This window comes from Xiphophorus hellerii, chromosome 19 (assembly GCF_003331165.1).
Source record: "Xiphophorus hellerii strain 12219 chromosome 19, Xiphophorus_hellerii-4.1, whole genome shotgun sequence".
Classification (NCBI taxonomy): Eukaryota; Metazoa; Chordata; class Actinopteri; order Cyprinodontiformes; family Poeciliidae; genus Xiphophorus; species Xiphophorus hellerii.
The window spans coordinates 23183248-23204162 of record NC_045690.1 but is presented as its reverse complement, the minus strand read 5'-3'; the positions used below and the strand labels follow the sequence as shown (position 1 = coordinate 23204162).

The 20915-nt window shown below is 38.9% G+C and overlaps 7 gene segments (V, D, J or C); all 7 read left to right on the top strand.

Moving 5' to 3' along the window:
* Nucleotides 1-4329: 4329 nt before the first annotated feature.
* On the top strand, nucleotides 4330-6034 carry LOC116708464 (T cell receptor beta variable 29-1-like). The segment is given in 2 exon segments: nucleotides 4330-4425; nucleotides 4962-6034. Coding segments are annotated over 2 exon segments (378 nt in total).
* Nucleotides 6035-6894: 860 nt separating this feature from the next.
* Nucleotides 6895-7758, top strand: LOC116708466 (T cell receptor beta variable 29-1-like). The segment is given in 2 exon segments: nucleotides 6895-7020; nucleotides 7115-7758. Coding segments are annotated over 2 exon segments (378 nt in total).
* A 1996-nt stretch (nucleotides 7759-9754) lies between these two features.
* LOC116708463 (T cell receptor beta variable 29-1-like) lies at nucleotides 9755-10878 on the top strand. The segment is given in 2 exon segments: nucleotides 9755-10013; nucleotides 10108-10878. Coding segments are annotated over 2 exon segments (378 nt in total).
* A 1295-nt stretch (nucleotides 10879-12173) lies between these two features.
* LOC116709256 (T cell receptor alpha variable 10-like) lies at nucleotides 12174-12869 on the top strand. The segment is given in 2 exon segments: nucleotides 12174-12379; nucleotides 12449-12869. Coding segments are annotated over 2 exon segments (572 nt in total).
* A 559-nt stretch (nucleotides 12870-13428) lies between these two features.
* LOC116709254 (T cell receptor beta variable 29-1-like) lies at nucleotides 13429-14333 on the top strand. The segment is given in 2 exon segments: nucleotides 13429-13477; nucleotides 13558-14333. Coding segments are annotated over 2 exon segments (375 nt in total).
* Nucleotides 14334-15052: 719 nt separating this feature from the next.
* LOC116709253 (T cell receptor alpha variable 10-like) lies at nucleotides 15053-19974 on the top strand. The segment is given in 2 exon segments: nucleotides 15053-15418; nucleotides 19553-19974. Coding segments are annotated over 2 exon segments (573 nt in total).
* On the top strand, nucleotides 15538-17430 carry LOC116708457 (T cell receptor beta variable 29-1-like). The segment is given in 2 exon segments: nucleotides 15538-16494; nucleotides 16575-17430. Coding segments are annotated over 2 exon segments (411 nt in total).
* Nucleotides 19975-20915: the final 941 nt, after the last annotated feature.

The window sequence follows — 20915 nt, the reverse complement described above, 5'->3', positions numbered from 1 at the left end:
AGAAAGATAAAATAAGAATTTCATTTGATGCAAATTTCTTCGTTTTGTTCCATTTCTCTGAAAATCTTGTTTTTATTCACCCAGTCAGACAAACAGGAAACAGCAACTGTGAAGCAAAACCAGCCTGAGGGCTGATAACATCTGTGTTTTGATCATATTTCTGCTTCTCCTTTTTAAAATAAATAAATAATAGTAATTATATATACATATATATATATATATATATATATATATATATATATATATATATATATATATATATATATATTAAAGGATGTACACAGATAAATTCCAAAATGTGTATTTTTTAATTCTAATGTTTATTGTCATAAATACACAAGTAAGAAAGTTCTTATTTAATGTCACAACATGGAAACATCTAGAGTAAAACCAGCTGTTGCTAAAATCCCTGACTTGTAGCTTTGTAAGAAATAAGTTATCCATTTAAACTAAAGTTGTCTTAATGTTTTCTGAACAGAATGTTGGTGAAAATCGGATTTTATTCCGATTAAATAAATGTTAAACAAATAAATAAAAATTGATTTAGTCGTTTTATCGATCAAAACAGAGGAGCTGGTAGTGACAGCTGGAATATAAAATAAATATTTTCTTCTTCTTTTTTTTTAATGTCAGAATTTTCAGTCTTTTATCATTACTGCACTCAGCTGTGTGTAAAAAGTGAAGAAATCTTCAGGTGGCCAAAGTCAGACTAAACCCTCAGCTTTGGCTAATTTAGTGATTTAAAACTACCTTTGAGAAACAACGTTATATTAGCAGATGTTCAAGAGACTGTTGGGAAGTTAGTCGCCATTTCTCAGCCGAACCAACAGTTAATTTGTGACGCTCGAGTTGTGCTGCTAACGTAGCTGAAAGAAAACACCCTGTTAGCTGTAGCTCAACAGTTCGTGTTGAGTCGGCCGAGGACAAAGTAAAACTTTTACTTTGCAACAGGACGTCGTTGCCAGCAGCTTTATCCAACGTTCATGTTTGAGTTGTAACATGAACGTTGAACAAACTGAATTGGATTAATGGTTTCAGTTCATGTTGTTTAAGATGGCTGACATGAGCTAATAAACCTGAGGCATCTTGTCCGACTTACTGTCTGCACCAAAACCAACCAAACACGACATCTGTGTGTCTGCAGGAAGAATAGTTCTGATCAGAATCTTATTTCATGTGAAAAAAAAAAGAAAAAGATCCGTTCAGAAACTACTCCTTTAAAAAGATGCACATGAAAGCTGCTTCTGTTAATGAACTATTAAACAAATATAGCAATCCATGGTTTACTGCCCAATGATCCTTCTCAGCACTGTTGCGTTTTCAAATGAAGCCGTTTTCATTTTTCTTGCTTCTACAGACCAACACTCAGCTGGATGTCAGGCTTTCTGTGAGGCATCATGTTAATCATTTAACCAGAAAGACATGAATTAATAATTACATTTTCAAGATGATCAGAGGGTCTAAAAACTTTTAAAGTATATTAAGTAAAAGAAATGAATGATTTTGAATAAACCAATAAAAATAAAGCGACCCAATTGTATTAAAATCAAAGGTGGGTGATTTTGATTTTGGTAACGTTTTCTCTATAAGATTAGAGTAGATTAATAATACATAAGATAATTTTTTTTACACATCTCTACCTTGGTTACCAACAAGTTTAGGAACACAGTCGTTTCAGGCAGCAGTTGGAAACATTTGTCACGTTTAGCGACCCCTTGTGGTACAAACTGTGAGTTGCATCACGTAGTGGTTCTCAAACTTCAAATCAGTTCAAATTTTAAACCAAAAAAATACAAATAAAAAAATAAGAGGAGAGGGAGTTGAGACATAAACGCTGTTAACCAAATATAACTGTAATTTAATATAATTATATTAAAAAATTATTCTACTTTTGCTGTTAAATAGAGATTCCTAATATGAATTTTGGGTATATACTTATTAATGGTAAAATTTAATAACATCACTTGCCCATAACTGTACATAATAGTAAATCAAAACCATTTCCAGGCTCACATGTACGGTGGCCGACAGGTGCAAATGCGCAGCAAAAGAGAAAACATGCAAACAAAAAAGAAGACACCCCCGAATGAAATGCAGCAAACAAAAAGAGAGACGCAAACACCCCCGAATGAAATGCAGCAAACAAAAAGAGAGACGCAAACACCCCCGAATGAAATGCAGCAAATAAAAAGAGAGACGCAAACACCCCCGAATGAAATGCAGCAAATAAAAAGAGAGACGCAAACACCCCCGAATGAAATGCAGCAAACAAAAAGTGTTGAAAACGGAAGTGCTCCAGACCACTAGGGGGAGTCAAAGAAAATAGTATTCATTTCTATGGGACCAGATGCAAGATTCAGAGAAAGAAATTTGAAAGAAAGTAAAGGTATCTCTCTGAATCTTGCATCTGGAAAGTGTGATTATTGTGAGAAGTCTGAAACAATAGAGCATGTTATTTTAGAGTGTTGTAAGTATGAAGAAGAGAGAAGATGCATGCTGAGAGAGTGTGTAGGTATTAAAGAAAGGTTTAATTTAATAGAATTTTTGAGGAGAGATTTCGGGAGTAGACATATTCAAATAATTATTCGGTATCTTAAAAAAACAAAGCTATTTCATAGGATATGAGTAGAGCAAGTTGGGTGTGAATGTGTAAAGAATATCAAAGAGGGGTATATAAAGCTATAAGCAAGTTGGATAATATAAGCAGGTGTGTATGTGTGGGGGTATGTTTAATCAGGAGTTAATGGAGGGAAAAGGTAGAAAGTGAAAGTTTATAGACCATCTCGAACCACACTCCATACTGGTAAGTGGCGGTAATGCTACTGTAAGTTTGTTGCCAACCGCCAATAAATACCAAGAAGAAGAAGAAGAAGAATCTTGCATCTGGTCCCATAGAAATGAATACTATTTTCTTTGACTCCCCCTAGTGGTCTGGAGCACTTCCGTTTTCAACACTTTTTGTTTGCTGCATTTCATTCGGGGGTGTTTGCGTCTCTCTTTTTATTTGCTGCATTTCATTCGGGGGTGTTTGCGTCTCTCTTTTTATTTGCTGCATTTCATTCGGGGGTGTTTGCGTCTCTCTTTTTGTTTGCTGCATTTCATTCGGGGGTGTCTTCTTTTTTGTTTGCATGTTTTCTCTTTTGCTGCGCATTTGCACCTGTCGGCCACCGTACACATGAACGTTTAAAATGGCTTTAAGATAAAATTACAACTTTCTGAATGTTCAATCCATTCTGGTACGTTATTACTGTATTTCAATTGCAACCTAAAGTAAAATAAGAAATCATAAAATCCACATGTTCATGTTCTGACCAACAGCTGGTGGAATTTATCAACAGGCATCTCGATCGTGTTAATATTGGAAGCAGTTTGAAGCGATTTTTATGAAAACACGATGTCAAAGAGTTGGTGGGACTGTTGCTGTAATTAGCCTACAACAAATGAATAAACTACTACAAAAGAATGTTCTGGAGCCCTGAATCCATTTTAGTAACATTTATATTCACTCAAATCATTATTGACACATGGAGAGCTGAGAGTGGCCAGCGTTATGTTAGTTTTCTGGTGAAAAAACTCCTTGGTACTAGCTTATTTGTTGGCTGTATGAACACAGAACTACAACCAAAGAACTTTTTTTTCCCCAGAATTTGCATCTGACTCGAGAGAGGTCCACTCTGAATTTTAGCTCGTAGCTTTTTCAGACTCCTCCTTATTGGCATCTTTACATTCACCATCAAGATCAAAACTCTGCTTTCTGTCCCTGACTGCAGCTAACGCCGTCAATCATACAGAAAAAATAAATTAAAATCATATTCAGAAACAGGTAAGCGCGCCATCTGCTGGCTGAACCGGGAATTCAGCTGTCAATCACAGATAAAAATCTCTGAACTTTGATTTTTTGATTTTTTTTTTTAAGGCACTTTCATAGATTTAAAAAAAGTGACATGATAGAATTTACTGCACCTGAAGTACACATGTAACCTGTGTCAAAATATTATGCAAACCAGTTATAATTGTTGTCAAACTTAATACTTAATGCTGTGATCTGGAAAGAAAAATATGTGTGATTTTCAGATTTTAAAAAATCTGAACATTTTAAGGTCAAAATATTAAATCTGAAATTGTGACTTTGGTGATCAAACAAGTCATATCCAGTAGTGTATTTTGTCATACATGTTGCATGTGAAACATGTTAGTTCTGTGTACTGTAGAGGGCTCTCCAGTACCGAGTTCTCAGTACAATAGTCGAATAAACAGCAGATTAAACACACACACACACACACAAAATTCTGTCATACAGTGAACGTCACATGACTCTCCCATCTGCAGCTCATAACTACTGAAGACTCTGATCAGTATGAAACATGGCCATCAGAGCTTCACGCAGCTTCTTCACCTTATCAGTCTTTCTGCTCTGGCTACCAGGTAAATAAAATTCATCCATTAAATGAGGTTGTAAGCTTGGATCAGAGCTCTGTGTTTATGCTTTCTTTAGGTCACATTTTATCTAAAAAGGTGATAGAAAGCAAGAAAAAATAAAGTATGATGGCATTTTAGGGCTATTTTAGATTGACAGACTAAATTTCCGTCAAGAAAAAAACCCCAACAACTCAGAAATGTTGAAATTATTTTCAGATTTTAATATATGTATATAAAAAAAATGTGGAAATTTCAGAGATTCAAAAGTCAAATTTGCTAGAAAAAAAAGAAGGAATTTTTGCATTTTGAAAAGTCAAACATCTTTGACCTTTGGAAATTTCCTGAGTTTCAAAAGTTGAAATTTTGTGACTTTTCAAACTCCAAACTTTCAAACTCCAAGTGTTTTTCAAGATCATCTTTGACATCTCAAAATTGTTCTTTTTTTGTTTGGCGGAAATTTACTCTCTCTTTTTTTCTCCATCTACAATGGCCCTCATGGGGCCCCCTAACTCCCATATTGACGTTCTGTAATTTACACCCAGGCCGTACCGCTGGCGGCGAGCCGGTGTCCCAGACTCCTACGCTGTGGGCGAATCAGGACGCCGACGCCACGATGCAGTGCGGCCACACAAAGGGCAGCACGTACCGCCTGATGTACTGGTACCAGCAGCTGCCGGGTCAGAACATGAAGCTAATCGTTTTCACCACGGCGTACAGCACACCCGAGTACGACCCGGGCTTCACGGAGGAGAAGTTTCCGGCGCAGAAGAAGAACGCGGAGACGGGATCTCTGACGGTGAAGGAGGTGAAGCCTGAAGACAGCGGAGTGTATTTCTGTTCTGTCAGTGAGACACAGTGACGCAGCTGATTAAAGAGCTGCACAAAAACCCGGCTGAGACCCAGAGAACGGAAAATATTGTTTTGAGCTGACTCTAGAGGGCGCTAAAGGCCACATTACACATCACTAATACCTTCTAGGAAAGGTTACTGACTACAGTGGGTTTATTTTGACTGTATATTTCTATATGTGCTATCAAATATACATCACTGCCAATAAAATACAGCAATTCAACGTGACAAAAGTTAATCAGATACGAATGCTTTTTGCAAGACTGTAATATGCGCTTCTTTTTTTTTTTCCAGATTTAGCTTTATTTGGTTGCTGGAGTTGTTTATTTCTTTTTAAGAATGAAATCTATAAAAAAAATAATGGTGGCCAACAAAAGTTGTTTCATGGAACAAGTAAAATTTAACCCTCAGGATGCAACGGGCTAAAAAGTATGTTTTGTGTTTTTGTTTCATTATCATGAAACATTTTCTAGGTTTTTCTTCACTTATTACAAAATATGCAGAGACTCTATTGTGGATTAAACGACATGGAGTCGGCTTGAATCGGATGTTGCTATGACGATCCCATTTTGTGCCTCCTCCCCTCTCATGAGTTCAGCATGTCAGTCACAGCCAAGACGGAGAGGAAGATAAAGACGTCATGATCAGCATCATCACTCCGCTGCTGCTGCTTCTGGGGTAAAACGCTTTATTTCCTCGCCGTTGTATAAATCAAATTAATATCTTTGTCAAACTATTCTTAACTTCATCTCTCTTTTTTAACTATTCAATCATCGGATACAACCAGATTCTATGGTACAAAAACCCAACCAGTGACTCCACCCTCAAGTTAATTGGTTATGTCTACTACACCACAGTAACTCCTGAGAATGAATTCAAAGATCGTTTCAATATAAGTGGAGACGGCATAAAGAAATCTGAGCTCCATGTGGATAAACTGCAGCCAGAAGACAGCAGCATGTATTACTGTGCAGCTGGTCGACACAGAGACTCAGTTTGTGTCTATCTGCTGCAAAAACCCTCTGTGATAATCCAGCTCACAAGCAAACGCACACTGAAGAGGAACACAGCTGCAGCAGAGAGCACTGGAATACAGCAGCAAATCAAAGATGGCAGCAGAAAAGACCACGCCTCTTCCTGTGCCAACTGTCAGGGCCGGTAGATTTAATAATCCTGTTCAGATCATGATCCTAACCAAAGAGAAGCTCAGAGCTGCGTGAAGCATTAAGTTCCAAACATGACACTGCTGGTTTATATGGTATTATCACACAAATATGACAGTTATTTTTTTTGCTACAAGTCAGAAGTAGGGGGTTAGCATGCATCGTATCGTTTATCGTGATAATAATTTGGATTCATCGTTGTCATGATGAATTCCAATTCATGTTTAAACTGAACTGATCACGGAGTTACAGAAATAAATGAACTTTTAAATCATTCTTTGAATGAGTCGGTGTACTAAAAACTGGAAATGGCCTGAAACTTGCAGTTTGAGGTTCGCAGCGAAAAACCTGCATGCAGAATATAAAACATTTTTTTATATTTCTGTCCTGTGACTGAAAACGGTGATACAAACAGAAGGAGGAGCTGAACATAATCCTCTGCTCACTGTCCACCCACACCGACAGTAACCAGACCCTCCCACCTCTAGTGAAGTCAGAGCTCCATCACTCTGAGTTCAGTCGGCTCACAACACAGTCATGGTCCCAGCTGCTCTCATAAAGCTCTCTGCAGCTCTGCTCTGGCTTGGAGGTACGTCATGGACTCTACGTCCATCATTATGTCACTATTTGTCTCGGAGTTTGTTGGATTTTCTGTAACCTGATGCGACATTTGACCTCCGCAGGTCTAACAGGCGGCAGTGATGTCACTCAGACTCCTCTGCTGTGGGCCAACCAGAGTCAGTCTGCCACCATCAACTGCAGTCAAAATAAAGATGTTAATCATAACCAGATGTACTGGTACCAACAGCTGCCGGGTCAGAACATGAAGCAAATAGTTTTCACCACATCGTACAGCGCTGCACAGTATGAAGAAGGCTTCAGCAAGGAGAAGTTTGAAGTAGAGAAGAAAGACGCTTACACCGGGTCTCTGACAGTGAAGCAGCTGCAGCCTGAAGACGGCGGAGTGTATTTCTGTTCTGTCAGTAAACACAGTGATGCAGCCGATTAAAGAGCTGCACAAAAACCCAGAGACGGTGAAAGAAAACTTCTCTGTTTTAACCTGTAGATGGAGCTAAAGAGCAGAGTAGACTGGATTTTATACACACAGGTATATCTTTACATCTTTAACATGTTTCAGTGAATAGCAAAAACTAATTTAAAAAAAGATTTATTGTGATGAATGTTTATAATCCCGAGTAAAAAATAAGTTCAAGCACACTTAGTAGCCACAACGACAATAGCAGTTTTCAAACAACTGCTATTGATTGATTTTATATTGAACTTACCCCTGCTTGGCTCTTAGATTGACACTATAAAGTTTAAATATATATATATATATACAGTACAGACCAAAAGTTTGGACACACTTTCTCATTGAATTCAATGAGAAGGTGTGTCCAAACTTTTGGTCTGTACTGTACATATATATATATATTTATATATATATATATATGTTTATTCCACACTTTCAAGACAAGATACAAGATTAAGTGACTCGACTGCAAGTTGGTCATAAACTATGGCACAAGGTTTTTCTTTTTTCTGGCGTCTTCTGGTCAATTTTCGTGTAAAACAGCTGACACAAAAAGTAGCCTCTCATTTCCAAAGTATCGGGTAACCACAAAAGGCGTGGTATTATTGCTTTTCTGCTTTTCATGCACATAAATAAAACGCATTCTCTAAAATTGAATTCTTGAGGTGTGTCGACTGTTGTGTCTTGATCCAAGACATCTTGATCCAAGTTCTGTTTGATTGTTATATCTGTGGCTTGATATGAGCACCATGTCTGTTCAAGCTTGTGTGTGTTTGTTTGGTCAAACTTTAAATAGTTTTGTGGCGATCCAAACTCCACAAAATACATTTTAATTGTGCAACTTGACCCATTTTTGCTTGATTGTTGCACTGGTAGGTCACTGAAAAACACGGTGGTGACTGATGTAAACAGTGCATGAGATATATTCATAATTCAGCCGTGACACTCACGATCATAATCTATCAGCCAAAGCGGAGTTTTATCCAGGCATTGGAGCAACAAGCCCCTTATGGACCTCCTGCATGTTTATATCTGGAAATTTTGCGCATGCACACAACGCTGGAGGGCATGACGACAATTCTTTTAAATGCTATCCGTAGCCGCGCTGCAGAAAATTTCCGTTAACTAAATAACACCAACATCTCCAGGTTTCATTAGTTTAGTGTGGTGCGCCACAGCAAAGGGGAAAATAACGCAGAAAAACCGTCAAAGAACAACTTAGAACCACTTTTTTTCTTGCTCTCTGTCGCAGCTACTACACGCAGAATTGTTACCGTAGCAACTGACGACATGGCTGCCATTTGTTTCAAGATTCAACACCAAAAAAAAGCCATAAAAATATTTCCTACACAAAGAACAGAACATTCAGTTCATTACAGTATTGTGTTTTTAGGCTTGATGTTTATTTTGCGATTATTAAAAAGTAATTGCTGTGGTAGATTAGCTAACGCTGTTATTAGCTTAGCTAACACAGAGGTAGTTGATTAGCTAATCTAAACACCTGCTCTACTGATGATCTGTCAGAGTTGGTGTTTAGTTCGACTTTTTTTATTTTGCAACTTAATCGAAACACACCGAATTCCACACCACGTCTACACGTAAAAGTTTTCAAAGTCAAGCTAGCATAACTGAACTACTTCTCTCTCTGTCCCTATTTTTTTTCTTAATTAAAAGTTTTTTCTGATCTTATGTGGTTGTCATAGTGTAGCAAAGCACTGCGTCCCTTTGTCTTTCATACGTCAGGCGTGCGTTTAAGATTTAGTGTGTTATAATGACAACAGCAAAAATCAACGGTAGTCATTGTCGGGAGCAACTTTTTGCCCTCCAGCAGGGAGATGGGAGCAGGAACTTGTGTGCATGATGTCAGACTGTAAGGGCTCCGTACTTGGGAACGGCTAAATATGCTGCGGTTTGGTGAAATTAGTTGCAGATTTTACAGAGCAGATCTGTGTTTAACACTTTCGAATGACAAACTCAACTTTTGATGAACTGAGATGTAGTGAGAGCTCTGGTGGAGCCAGCTACTGTCCAAGGAGGGTATCTGACAAATAAGCAAATTGCTACTGTACATACTGACGTGATGTGCAAAACTGTGTTTCCATTACAGTTTTGCGAATTACACAATTTTCAGTATGGTTAAAAAACAAAACAAATACCTCACACCTCAAAAAGTGTATCTAGTATTTTCTTAAAACTTCTTCTCCTAATTGTTCTGCCTGTTGAGTCCTAAACAACTACAAATCACAGTAGTTTAATCCAGTCATGTGGAACCAGCATTAGAAGAAGACAGAACTCTTTTTGAGGACCTGTGGTAGGAGGCAGAGATAAAAAAATGACATTTCTGTCCTGTGACTGAAAACGGTGATACAAACAGAAGGAGGAGCTGAATATAATCCTCTGCTCACTGTCCACCAGACACCGACAGTAACCAGACCCTCCCACCTCTAGTGAAGTCAGAGCTCCATCACTCTGAGTTCAGTCGGCTCACAACACAGTCATGGTCCCAGCTGCTCTCATAAAGCTCTCTGCAGCTCTGCTCTGGCTTGGAGGTACGTCATGGACTCTACGTCCATCATTATGTCACTATTTGTCTTGGAGTTTGTTGGATTTTCTGTAACCTGATGCGACATTTGACCTCCGCAGGTCTAACAGACGGCAGTGATGTCACTCAGACTCCTCTGCTGTGGGCCAACCAGAGTCAGTCTGCCACCATCAACTGCAGTCACTCTAAAAATGTTGACTTTGACCAGATGTACTGGTACCAGCAGCTGCCGGGTCAGAACATGAAGCAAATAGTTTTCACCAGAGCGTACAGCGCTGCACAGTATGAAGAAGGCTTCAGCAAGGAGAAGTTTGGAGCAGAGAAGAAAGACGCTTACACCGGGTCTCTGACAGTGAAGCAGCTGCAGCCTGAAGACGGCGGAGTGTATTTCTGTTCTGTCAGTAAACACAGTGATGCAGCCGATTAAAGAGCTGCACAAAAACCCAGAGACGGTGAAAAAAAACTTCTCTGTTTTAACCTGTAGATGGAGCTAAAGAGCAGTGGACTGTTTGGATTTTATACACATATAATAATCTTTATAATCGGGCTGTTTTATCAATTAAAAAAAAAAAGATACATGGAGAACAATAAATTTACACACTGATACAACAAAATGTTGGATTTGAATCAAATAAATCTGTTGTATTGGGGCGATATTTGAGTAAAGATTATAACTTTAAATGCACAAACATACCAAATAGTAAGTAGTAATTATATTACTTGAAATACAACAAAACTAAAATAATTAAATTCCGAATTCTTATCAGAATTGGTTTCTTATCTGGATATGATTTCAGTTTATTTTGTTCCATTTAGATTGAACTTTCCTAAATATATCTAAATAAATAACGCATCGTTTTTGTATTGTGAAAGGTGCATCTATGCATGTTCTATCAATTTTTAACCCACAAATATGTCATATAATGATTATATTCTTATAGAGTTAAATGATTTAAGTTAATTTACTTGTAATTTGATGGGTTTTTTAAAGTTTTTCTGTTCAATAAAACTGGTGCCAAAAACACCTTGAGTTTTGTGTCACATTTAGTTTTAAACAAACCATTTCAATACACAACTATCAGTACTTTGAAATTCGTCCACTTACATAAAGAAAGGTTTGGATCTAAACATTATTTTTCATTTATCATAAAAGAATAAGCTTAGATGGACACACTGTATAAATGCATGTGACCAGAAGGTGAGGTGAACTTGATGTTTGTACAGTGAGCTCAGTTTGTGTTTCCTCCCCTCTTGGTTTAACCTCTAACATGAGTTCAGCTCGTCAGTCACTGAAGAGACGAAGAGGAAGATAAAGACATCATGATCATCATCATCACTCTGCTGCTGCTCTGCTTCTCTGGTGGGTTTGATTCTAAGTTTAGTCAAATTTCAGGAATCTTCTCTTTGTCTAATTTTAAGCCATTTTGTATTTCATCACAGATCTGACACTGAGCAAGGATGTGCATCAGGATCCACCATCAATACTAGGAAGTCCTCAGAGTTCTGCAACAATCACCTGCAACCATTCAATCAGTGGATATGATACTATACTGTGGTACCAGAAACCCGCGGCCGGTTCCGCTCTTAAATTAATTGGTTATATTTTGTATAGCGTTGTCACAGTGGAAGATGAATTCAGAAATCACTTCAGAATGAAAGGAGACGGATCAAAGGAATCTGAGCTCGAAGTTCAGGAACTGCAGCCAGAAGACAGCAGCATGTATTACTGTGCAGCTAGTCAACACAGTGACTCAGTTTGTGTCTCCCTGCTACAAAAACCCTCTGTGATAATCCAGCACACAAACACACACTGAAGAGGAACACAGCTGCAGCAGAGAGCAGCAAACTACAGCAGGAAATCATCAGATATCATCATTAAACTGTCTCTACCAGTGGCGACCCCAAGAGGAGGTCACGGGGGGCCATGGGCCCCTCTAGAAAAATGTTGAACCCTCAACAGAATCATGTTCAGGTCATAGAAAGGAATATTTAGACATTTTCTTCAATTAAGACATAAACGTAAAACCCAAAAGAAAAATACAAGCATTTAAAATCCTTAAGTTAAATTTGAAATGTATTAAGGTCCATTCAAAAATTAGTTACATAAATTTATTTTACTTTTTTTTTTTTAGCTGTGCTCCCTAAAATATTTTTATTCAGAGGGGTCACTCCTGTCCACTTCCTGTGTTGACCTCCTGCAGGAAGTCGATGTCTTGACAATTATGACGACACCTGGTGTCGACCCCGCCTCCTTCTGTTCATGTCCACAGCTTTACTCAGTCTGGCAGCATCACTGCAGCTTTGGATTCATCTGTAAAAGGATCATGTTCAAACTCTTCATTGTTTTGGTCTCTCTGCACTTCTGCTCTACAGGTATATTTAAAACACTAACTATTGTTTAGAGTAGATTCTCTGAATCTGATTCTTTTTTTTTCTTTTCAGCAGACCAATCAAAAAACAGCGTTGATCAGACTCCTGCTGCGTTGATCAAAGAACCAGGAGAATCAGTCCAGATAAAGTGCAATCATTCAAACACCAACTTCTACATGATCCAGTGGTACAAACAGCCTCCTGGGAAACCGACATGACTCTCCTCGGTTACGCTCGTTATACTACACAAACTGTTGAAGATCAGTTCCAAAACCTGTATAACGTGACCGGTAGCGGCCAGAGTCTGTCATCTCTCGTCATTCCAAAGCTGAGGCAGTCTGAGGACAGCGCTGTGTATTTCTGTGCTGCCAGTGATGCACAGTACTGCATGAAGCCCCAGGCTCCAACAAAAACCCTCACTGATACCAGAGGAGCCATCATTCACCTGCTGATGGCAGCAAGAGATACAGGAAAACCTCAGAGGAGGGACTGATCACCCAGCTGTGGAGTTGTACCGTCCACTAGGAGGCAGTGTTTCTCAAAAAATGCTCTCAGACAGAAGCAGCTCAAATCCCAGCATGAAGTCTTCCTGGGTGAAGAAAGATTTACATGTGACTTTGGTCGATTGGTCTCTAAGTTTTCCTCAGGTATCAGTGTGTGGTTGATTATTATGTAATTCTGCCTCTCGCATGATGACTAATGGAGATTGGCACCAGATCTCCCTGTGACCTTCAAGGATAAAGATAATGGATGGATTTTAAAATAATGTACAAAGGAAAAACTCATTAGTTTTAAAATATCTGTTGAGGCGTTGGGCACAATTTCACAGTTGTTTATGTGACGTTGTTTTTCTTAAAATGCGTCAAAAAGGCAGAGGATGTTAAATAATACATCTACATAACGTGCCATTTTTAAGGGGAGTTAATTGATTCCTCATCAGAATAATCCATTACTAAAATAATCATGGTTGCACCCATAACTCGTTCCCTCCAAGTGGGCGGAGTCACAACCTGCAGTGACTCTCAGATCTCACACACGTTCAGTGTGACAACATGACTCCTGTCAGACACAGCTTGTTTCTTTTTGCTCTCTGGATTAAAGGTTTGGTTCCTGTAACATCAGAATCTGTCGCTGATTAGACTGAATTTCAGCTCATTCAATCTGTATATTTATACATGCAGGTCTAACAGATGGCAGTGTCGTCACTCAGACTCCTCTGCTGTGGGTCAACCAGAGTCAGTCCACCATCATGAACTGCAGTCACAACAAAGATGCTACTTACTACCAGATGTACTGGTACCAGCAGCTGCCGGGTCAGAACATGAAGCTGATAGTTTTTACGACAACATCTCCTCCATTCCAGTATGAAGACGGCTTCAGCAAGGAGAAGTTTCCAGCGGACAGGAAGGACGCTCTGAGCGGATCTCTGACGGTGAAGCAGCTGCAGCCTGAAGACAGCGGAGTGTATTTCTGTTCAGTCAGTCAACACAGTGATGAGGCCGAGTGAAAGAGCTGCACAAAAACCCAGCTGCTGGAGACACAGTGAAGTTACACTTCATCAGCAGCAGGGGGAGCTCTCAATTCAAACTATGTAGCACCTCAACATGTTTGCAAAGTGCTGAGTATTTAATCTTTTATAAATATGAAAAGAAAAATGGTTTAGACAGTAACAGTGATTATTTCAACCAAAAATGGTGAAATACTGCGGTAGAGGAAAACTCTTGTTTTGTTTTTGTGTTGTTCGGTCACATACTGGCATTTTTTGGGTCTGTGTTTTAATCAACAATTAAATTACAAATATTCCAATAATTGATTAATCAGGATTAATTCAATTCCTCGTTTCCGCCCTAAACTACAAGCTTTTGAAATGGTTCTGGTTTGTGTCTCCTCCCCTCTCATAGTTGATCCTCTAACATGAGTTCAGCTCGTCAGTCGCTGCAGAGACAGAGAGGAAGACAAAGACATGATCAGCATCATCACTCTGCTGCTGCTGCTCTGCTTCTCATGTAGGTTAAACACTATTCCAGCTACAACATTAAAACTTTGCTAATATTTTATTAATATAGAGGTTTTGTTTCCTCAACACAGATCTTTCACTGAGCAAAGATGTGCATCAGGATCCACCATCGATGTTATCGAGTCCTCAGAGTCCTGCAACAATCAGCTGCAGCCATTCAATCAGTGGATACTATGTGATTCTGTGGTACCAGAAGCCGATTGGAGGCTCCGCTCTTAAATTAATTGGTTATATTGCAAACACGAAACCAACAATGGAGAAGGAATTCGAAGATCGCTTCAAAATAAGTGGAGATGGATCAAAGGAATCTGAGCTCGAAGTTCAGGAACTGCAGCCAGAAGACAGCAGCATGTATTACTGTGCAGCTAGTAAACACAGTGACTCAGTTTGTGTCTCCCTGCTACAAAAACCCTCTGTGATAATCCAGCACACAAACACACACAGAAGAGGAACACAGCTGCAGCAGAGAGCAGCAAACTACAGCAGGAAATCATCAGATATCATCATTAAACTGTCTCTACCAGTGGTGACCCCAAGAGGAGGTCATGGGGGGCCATGGGCCCCTCTAGAAAAATGTTCACCTCCCAACAGAATCATGTTCAGGTCATAGAAAGGCATATTTAGACATTTTCTTCAATTAAGACATAAATGTAAAACCCAATAGAAAAATAAATAAATGCTTCTAAATGATAAAGTACATTAAAAACATATTTATACAAATAGATAAATAACCAGTTAAGTTGTAATTTATTTATTTATTTTTATCCGTACTGCCTAAAATCTTTTCTGGTCTGCTCCCCTATAGAAATGTTCTGGGTCACTCCTGTCCACTTCCTGTGTTGACCTCCTGCAGGAAGTTGATGTCTTGACGATTATGACGCCACCTGGTGTCGACCCCGCCTCCTTCTGTTCATGTCCACAGCTTTACTCAGTCTGGCAGCATCACTGCAGCTTTGGATTCATCTGTACCAGGACCATGTTCAAACTCTTCGTTCTTTTGGTCTCTTTGCACTTCTGCTCTACAGGTACAAGTAGTAGGATAAACAATAAATCAACTAATCGCATGAAAAATTATCGACCTCATTTTGATTTATCAGCTTTATTGTTTCTTCCTGCTCTTTTTCTCTTTCTATTGCTGACACTGGATGAAAAAAGGATCAACTCCGGCGCTCTCCACTGACCCTCCCTTCCTCATTTCCTTATCGTAAGGGAGGAGTGAACTATTGGATCAGCTAGTCGGATAAGCCCATCTTCTCCTCTACCTAAATCTAATGACTATTGAAGGGCAATATACTATACACACTTCATAATCTGTATTCTTGGTTGAAGGTAGTTGTTAATTTCATTTTGGTTTTATGTTGTTTATTCAGGTGCATTTTTAAATAATGGAGACTGAGAATCCATTTCATTTTTGTTTTTGGTTGTTTTGTTTACTTAGTTTACCAGTTCCAATGTTTAGTGTTCTTTTAAAAATAAAGTGTATCTATTTTTGCAGGATATCGCTTGCATTATAGCATTACTATTACATCAGTTTAAAATGGTGTTCAAACAATATTATCGTTTATCGCAATAATGTTCTTGACAATTAATCGCTCAGCAACATTTGTTATGGTCACAGGCACAGAGACATGTAAATCAAGAATCACCGTTTAAGGTAGAGGCAGCAGCATAGAAGAATTAAGAAACACTGCCACCTGCAGGTGGGAGTTGGCATCACATAAACCCAACATTTTTGAACATTTTTTTGCAGAAAGTTTGCGATAAATAATAAATTTAATATGCGGGGGATTTGCTGATTTTGAATAAATTCCAGCAATCACAAAAATCATTAAAAACTGGAGGGGCTGTTTATTGCATTTCTAATATTGCATGAAAAAGGCTTGAGTGGTTAAATAAAACATCTGCAGAATTTTGGAGGGAGTTAATTGATTCCTCATCAGAATAATCCATTACTAAAATAATCATGGTTGCACCCATAACTCGTTCCCTCCAAGTGGGCGGAGTCACAACCTGCAGTGACTCTCAGATCTCACACACGTTCAGTGTGACAACATGACTCCTATCAGACACAGCTTGTTTCTTTTTGCTCTCTGGATTAAAGGTTTGGTTCCTGTAACATCAGAATCTGTCGCTGATTAGACTGAATTTCAGCTCATTCAATCTGTTTATTTATACATGCAGGTCTAACAGATGGCAGTGTCGTCACTCAGACTCCTCTGCTGTGGGTCAACCAGAGTCAGTCCACCATCATGAACTGCAGTCACACAGATATTTCTTACTACCAGATGTACTGGTACCAGCAGCTGCCGGGTCAGAACATGAAGCTAATAGTTTTTACGACAACATCTCCTCCATTCCAGTATGAAGACGGCTTCAGCAAGGAGAAGTTTCCAGCGGACAGGAAGGACGCTCTGAGCGGATCTCTGACGGTGAAGCAGCTGCAGCCTGAAGACAGTGGAGTGTATTTCTGTTCAGTCAGTCAACACAGTGATGAGGCCGAGGGAAAGAGCTGCACAAAAACCCAGCTGCTGGAGACACAGTGAAGTTACACTTCATCAGCAGCAGGGGGAGCTCTCAATTCAAACTCTGCAGCATCTCAACATTGTTACGGCCCAAGGCCTTTCCTCTGGGTCTCTAACATCCATATTCTAGAGCAGAGATGCTCAAGTCCAGTCCTGGAGAGCTACCATCCTGCAACTTTTAGAAGCATCTTTACTCCAACAGACCGGGATCAGCTCTGAACAGGCCTGGTAACGAGCCACTCATTTGATTCTGGTGTATTGGAGCAGGGATGAATCTGAAAGTTACAGGATGGTAGCTCTCCAGGACTGGACTTGAGCATCCCTGTTCTAGAGCTTCTAATTGGTGCTGATAGGAAGTGGAGGCAGCTGGCCAGCGTCTCTAGAATGACGTCACATCCAGCTTACGATGCACCATTGTTCCTCACTAACTAGCCCATTTCTTTCCGTCTCTCTGCCACCTTCTCCCCTTTCCTCTCAGTTATGATTTTTGTTAAATAAATCCCATGTTAAGTGATCCCATGCGTTGCTTCTCTTTGATTTGTTATGGTTCTAGAGCCAGACCATGACAACATGTTTACAAAATGATGAGTATTTAATCTTTTATAAATATTCTCCAAAAAAGGGAAAGAACAACAACAACAAAGAAAGACAGCTTCTTTTTAACAGTCACAGTGATTTTTTAAAATTTATATATTTATTTTTTTAAAACGGTGAAATATTGTTGTCAAAGAAACCTTTTGGCAAGGTTAACTATCAAAGCTATTATTCAAAATATACAGCAATAACTCACTAAAAATGCTAATACAAGTATGAATTGAAGTACATTAGAGATGCAGCGATTACTTTTTAATAATGAATTATTCTGATCATTAATCGATTAATTGGACTTAAAGTTTGGAACATTCTGCAGAATTAAAGCTGTTTTTACACAATGTTAGAAATACATTAAAAGATGCGAAATTCAATTACTTTTTTTTGAGTAAAATAAAACTTTTATTGCCTTAAATGCAACAACATAATGTTCCTTTGGTGTACGCCTGATCATTTGTAGCAAAGGATGAACCTGCACTTAAAAAAATACTGCCTACTAATTTGTTGAATATTTTTTTGAATAATTGATGGTTAGCAAAAATGGCTTAATAGGATATTTATTTATTCATCTATTTATTTTACAGAATTTGAACCATGTTTCACTAAAAATGCCAACTGAGGAGTTTGAGGTTATTATAGATGAAACTTCTTAAATTCAAATTGTATCTATTTTTTGAACAGTTTTGTCCTCACTACTGCTCTGAGAGTTTTTTTTCAGATTAACAGTGACCTATTATTAATTTAGTTGACATATTTTTTACAAACTCAATCAGGATTAATTCAATTCCTCGTTTCCGCCCTAAACTACAAGCTTTTGAAATGGTTCTGGTTTGTGTCTCCTCCCCTCTCATAGTTGATCCTCTAACATGAGTTCAGCTCGTCAGTCGCTGCAGAGACAGAGAGGAAGACAAAGACATGATCAGCATCATCACTCTGCTGCTGCTGCTCTGCTTCTCATGTAGGTTAAACACTATTCCAGCTACAACATTAAAACTTTGCTAATATTTTATTAATATAGCAGGTTTTTATCCCCTCAACACAGATCTTTCACTGAGCAAAGATGTGCATCAGGATCCACCATCGATGTTATCGAGTCCTCAGAGTCCTGCAACAATCAGCTGCAGCCATTCAATCAGTGGCTACTATATGATTCTGTGGTACCAGAAGCCGATTGGAGGCTCCGCTCTTAAATTAATTGGATACATTCATTATACAAATACAGTCCTGGAGAAGGAATTCGAAAATCGCTTCAGAATGAAAGGAGACGGATCAAAGGAATCTGAGCTCGAAGTTCAGGAACTGCAGCCAGAAGACAGCAGCATGTATTACTGTGCAGCTAGTCAACACAGTGACTCAGTTTGTGTCTCCCTGCTACAAAAACCCTCTGTGATAATCCAGCACACAAACACACACAGAAGAGGAACACAGCTGCAGCAGAGAGCAGCAAACTACAGCAGGAAATCATCAGATATCATCATTAAACTGTCTCTACCAGTGGTGACCCCAAGAGGAGGTCACGGGGGGCCATGGGCCCCTCTAGAAAAATGTAGAACCCTCAACAGCATCATGTTCAGGTCATAGAAAGGAATATTTAAACATTTTTTTTTCAAACAAGACATAAATGTAAATAAATAAATAAATATTTAAAACTTACAATTAAAAATATATTAATATAAATAAGTAATCTATATTTATTTAACTATTTTTTTCATAGCTGTGCACCTTAACATTTTTACTGGTCTGGTCCTCTATAAAAAATTTCTGGGGCCACTCCTGTCCACTTCCTGTGTTGACCTCCTGCAGGAAGTCGATGTCTTGACAATTATGACGCCACCTGGTGTCGACCCCGCCTCCTTCTGTTCATGTCCACAGCTTTACTCAGTCTGGCAGCATCACTGCAGCTTTGGATTCATCTGTACCAGGATCATGTTCAAACTCTTCATACTTTTGGTCTCTCTGCACTTCTGCTCTACAGGTATATTTAAAACACTAACTATTGTTTAGAGTAGATTCTCTGAATCTGAATGTGTTTCTTTTTCTTTTCAGCAGACCAATCAAAAAACAGCGTTGATCAGACTCCTGCTGCGTTGATCAAAGAACCAGGAGAATCAGTCCAGATAAAGTGCAATCATTCAAACACCAACTTCGACATGATCCAGTGGTACAAACAGCCTAATGGGAAAACCGACATGACTCTCCTCGGTTACGCTCGTTATACTACACAAACTGTTGAAGATCAGTTCCAAAACCTGTATAACGTGACCGGTAGCGGCCAGAGTCTGTCATCTCTCGTCATTCCAAAGCTGAGGCAGTCTGAGGACAGCGCTGTGTATTTCTGTGCTGCCAGTGATGCACAGTACTGCATGAAGCCCCAGGCTCCAACAAAAACCCTCACTGATACCAGAGGAGCCATCATTCACCTGCTGATGGCAGCAAGAGATACAGGAAAACCTCAGAGGAGGGACTGATCACCCAGCTGTGGAGTTGTACCGTCCACTAGGAGGCAGTGTTTCTCAGAAAATGCTCTCAGACAGAAGCAGTTCTTTTTCTACCTGTTCATACAGAATCAACCAATACAAATGATTACACAGAATGTACAAATAAGTTTAATAAATTTGATATACAGACAAAAAACAGGAAAAAAACTAAAATTCTCCTCCTGAAGCTTTGAAGCAACTTATTAAATTGAATAGTCTAATTTGTTGTGATGTGTTACACAGCAATGAACAGTTGCTGTTTAGGTTTGAGTTTTGTGTCTGACCAGCCATTCAAGACTCAAACAGTGCATTCAAACCCCTGAATAGGAATTATAAAGATTCTTCTACAATGTGCTACTTCAGAAGAGAAATTTCTCTTATGGGAGACTAATAAAAATTATCTTATCTCATCTTATTATAAAGGCATATGACTTTTTTTTTTTTTACGTTTTATCACACAAAATTCCAATAACACTGACAAAACGACAGGTTGCAGTTTGCAAACCTCCTCTTAGAAGCACAAAACCTTTTTTTTATTATTATTATTATTATTTTTGGATCTGTTGTGACTCCGCCCTCCTACAGGGTATTTGCTTCATTTGCCGATCAGATTTTTTTTTTCTGAGACAAGAGGCTCCAAGCACACAGACAACAGCAGAATGATCACAGAGCTGTTCATACTTTCTCTCAAGCTCGCGCTGGTTTTAGGTAATCATTATTTTTTTCTTCAAAACAATATATTTCTCTGCTACTGTATCTACTTTGGGCATTTCCCCCCATACACTTTATTATTGTGTGTTTCTTTTCTCTACAGGATCTTCTCTCAACGATCAGGTTCATCAGACTCCGTTCAACATTCTGGCAAAGCGAGGAGAAGCAGCCAGAATCAGCTGCTCTCATAATATCCAGAGCTACAATGTAATCCTCTGGTA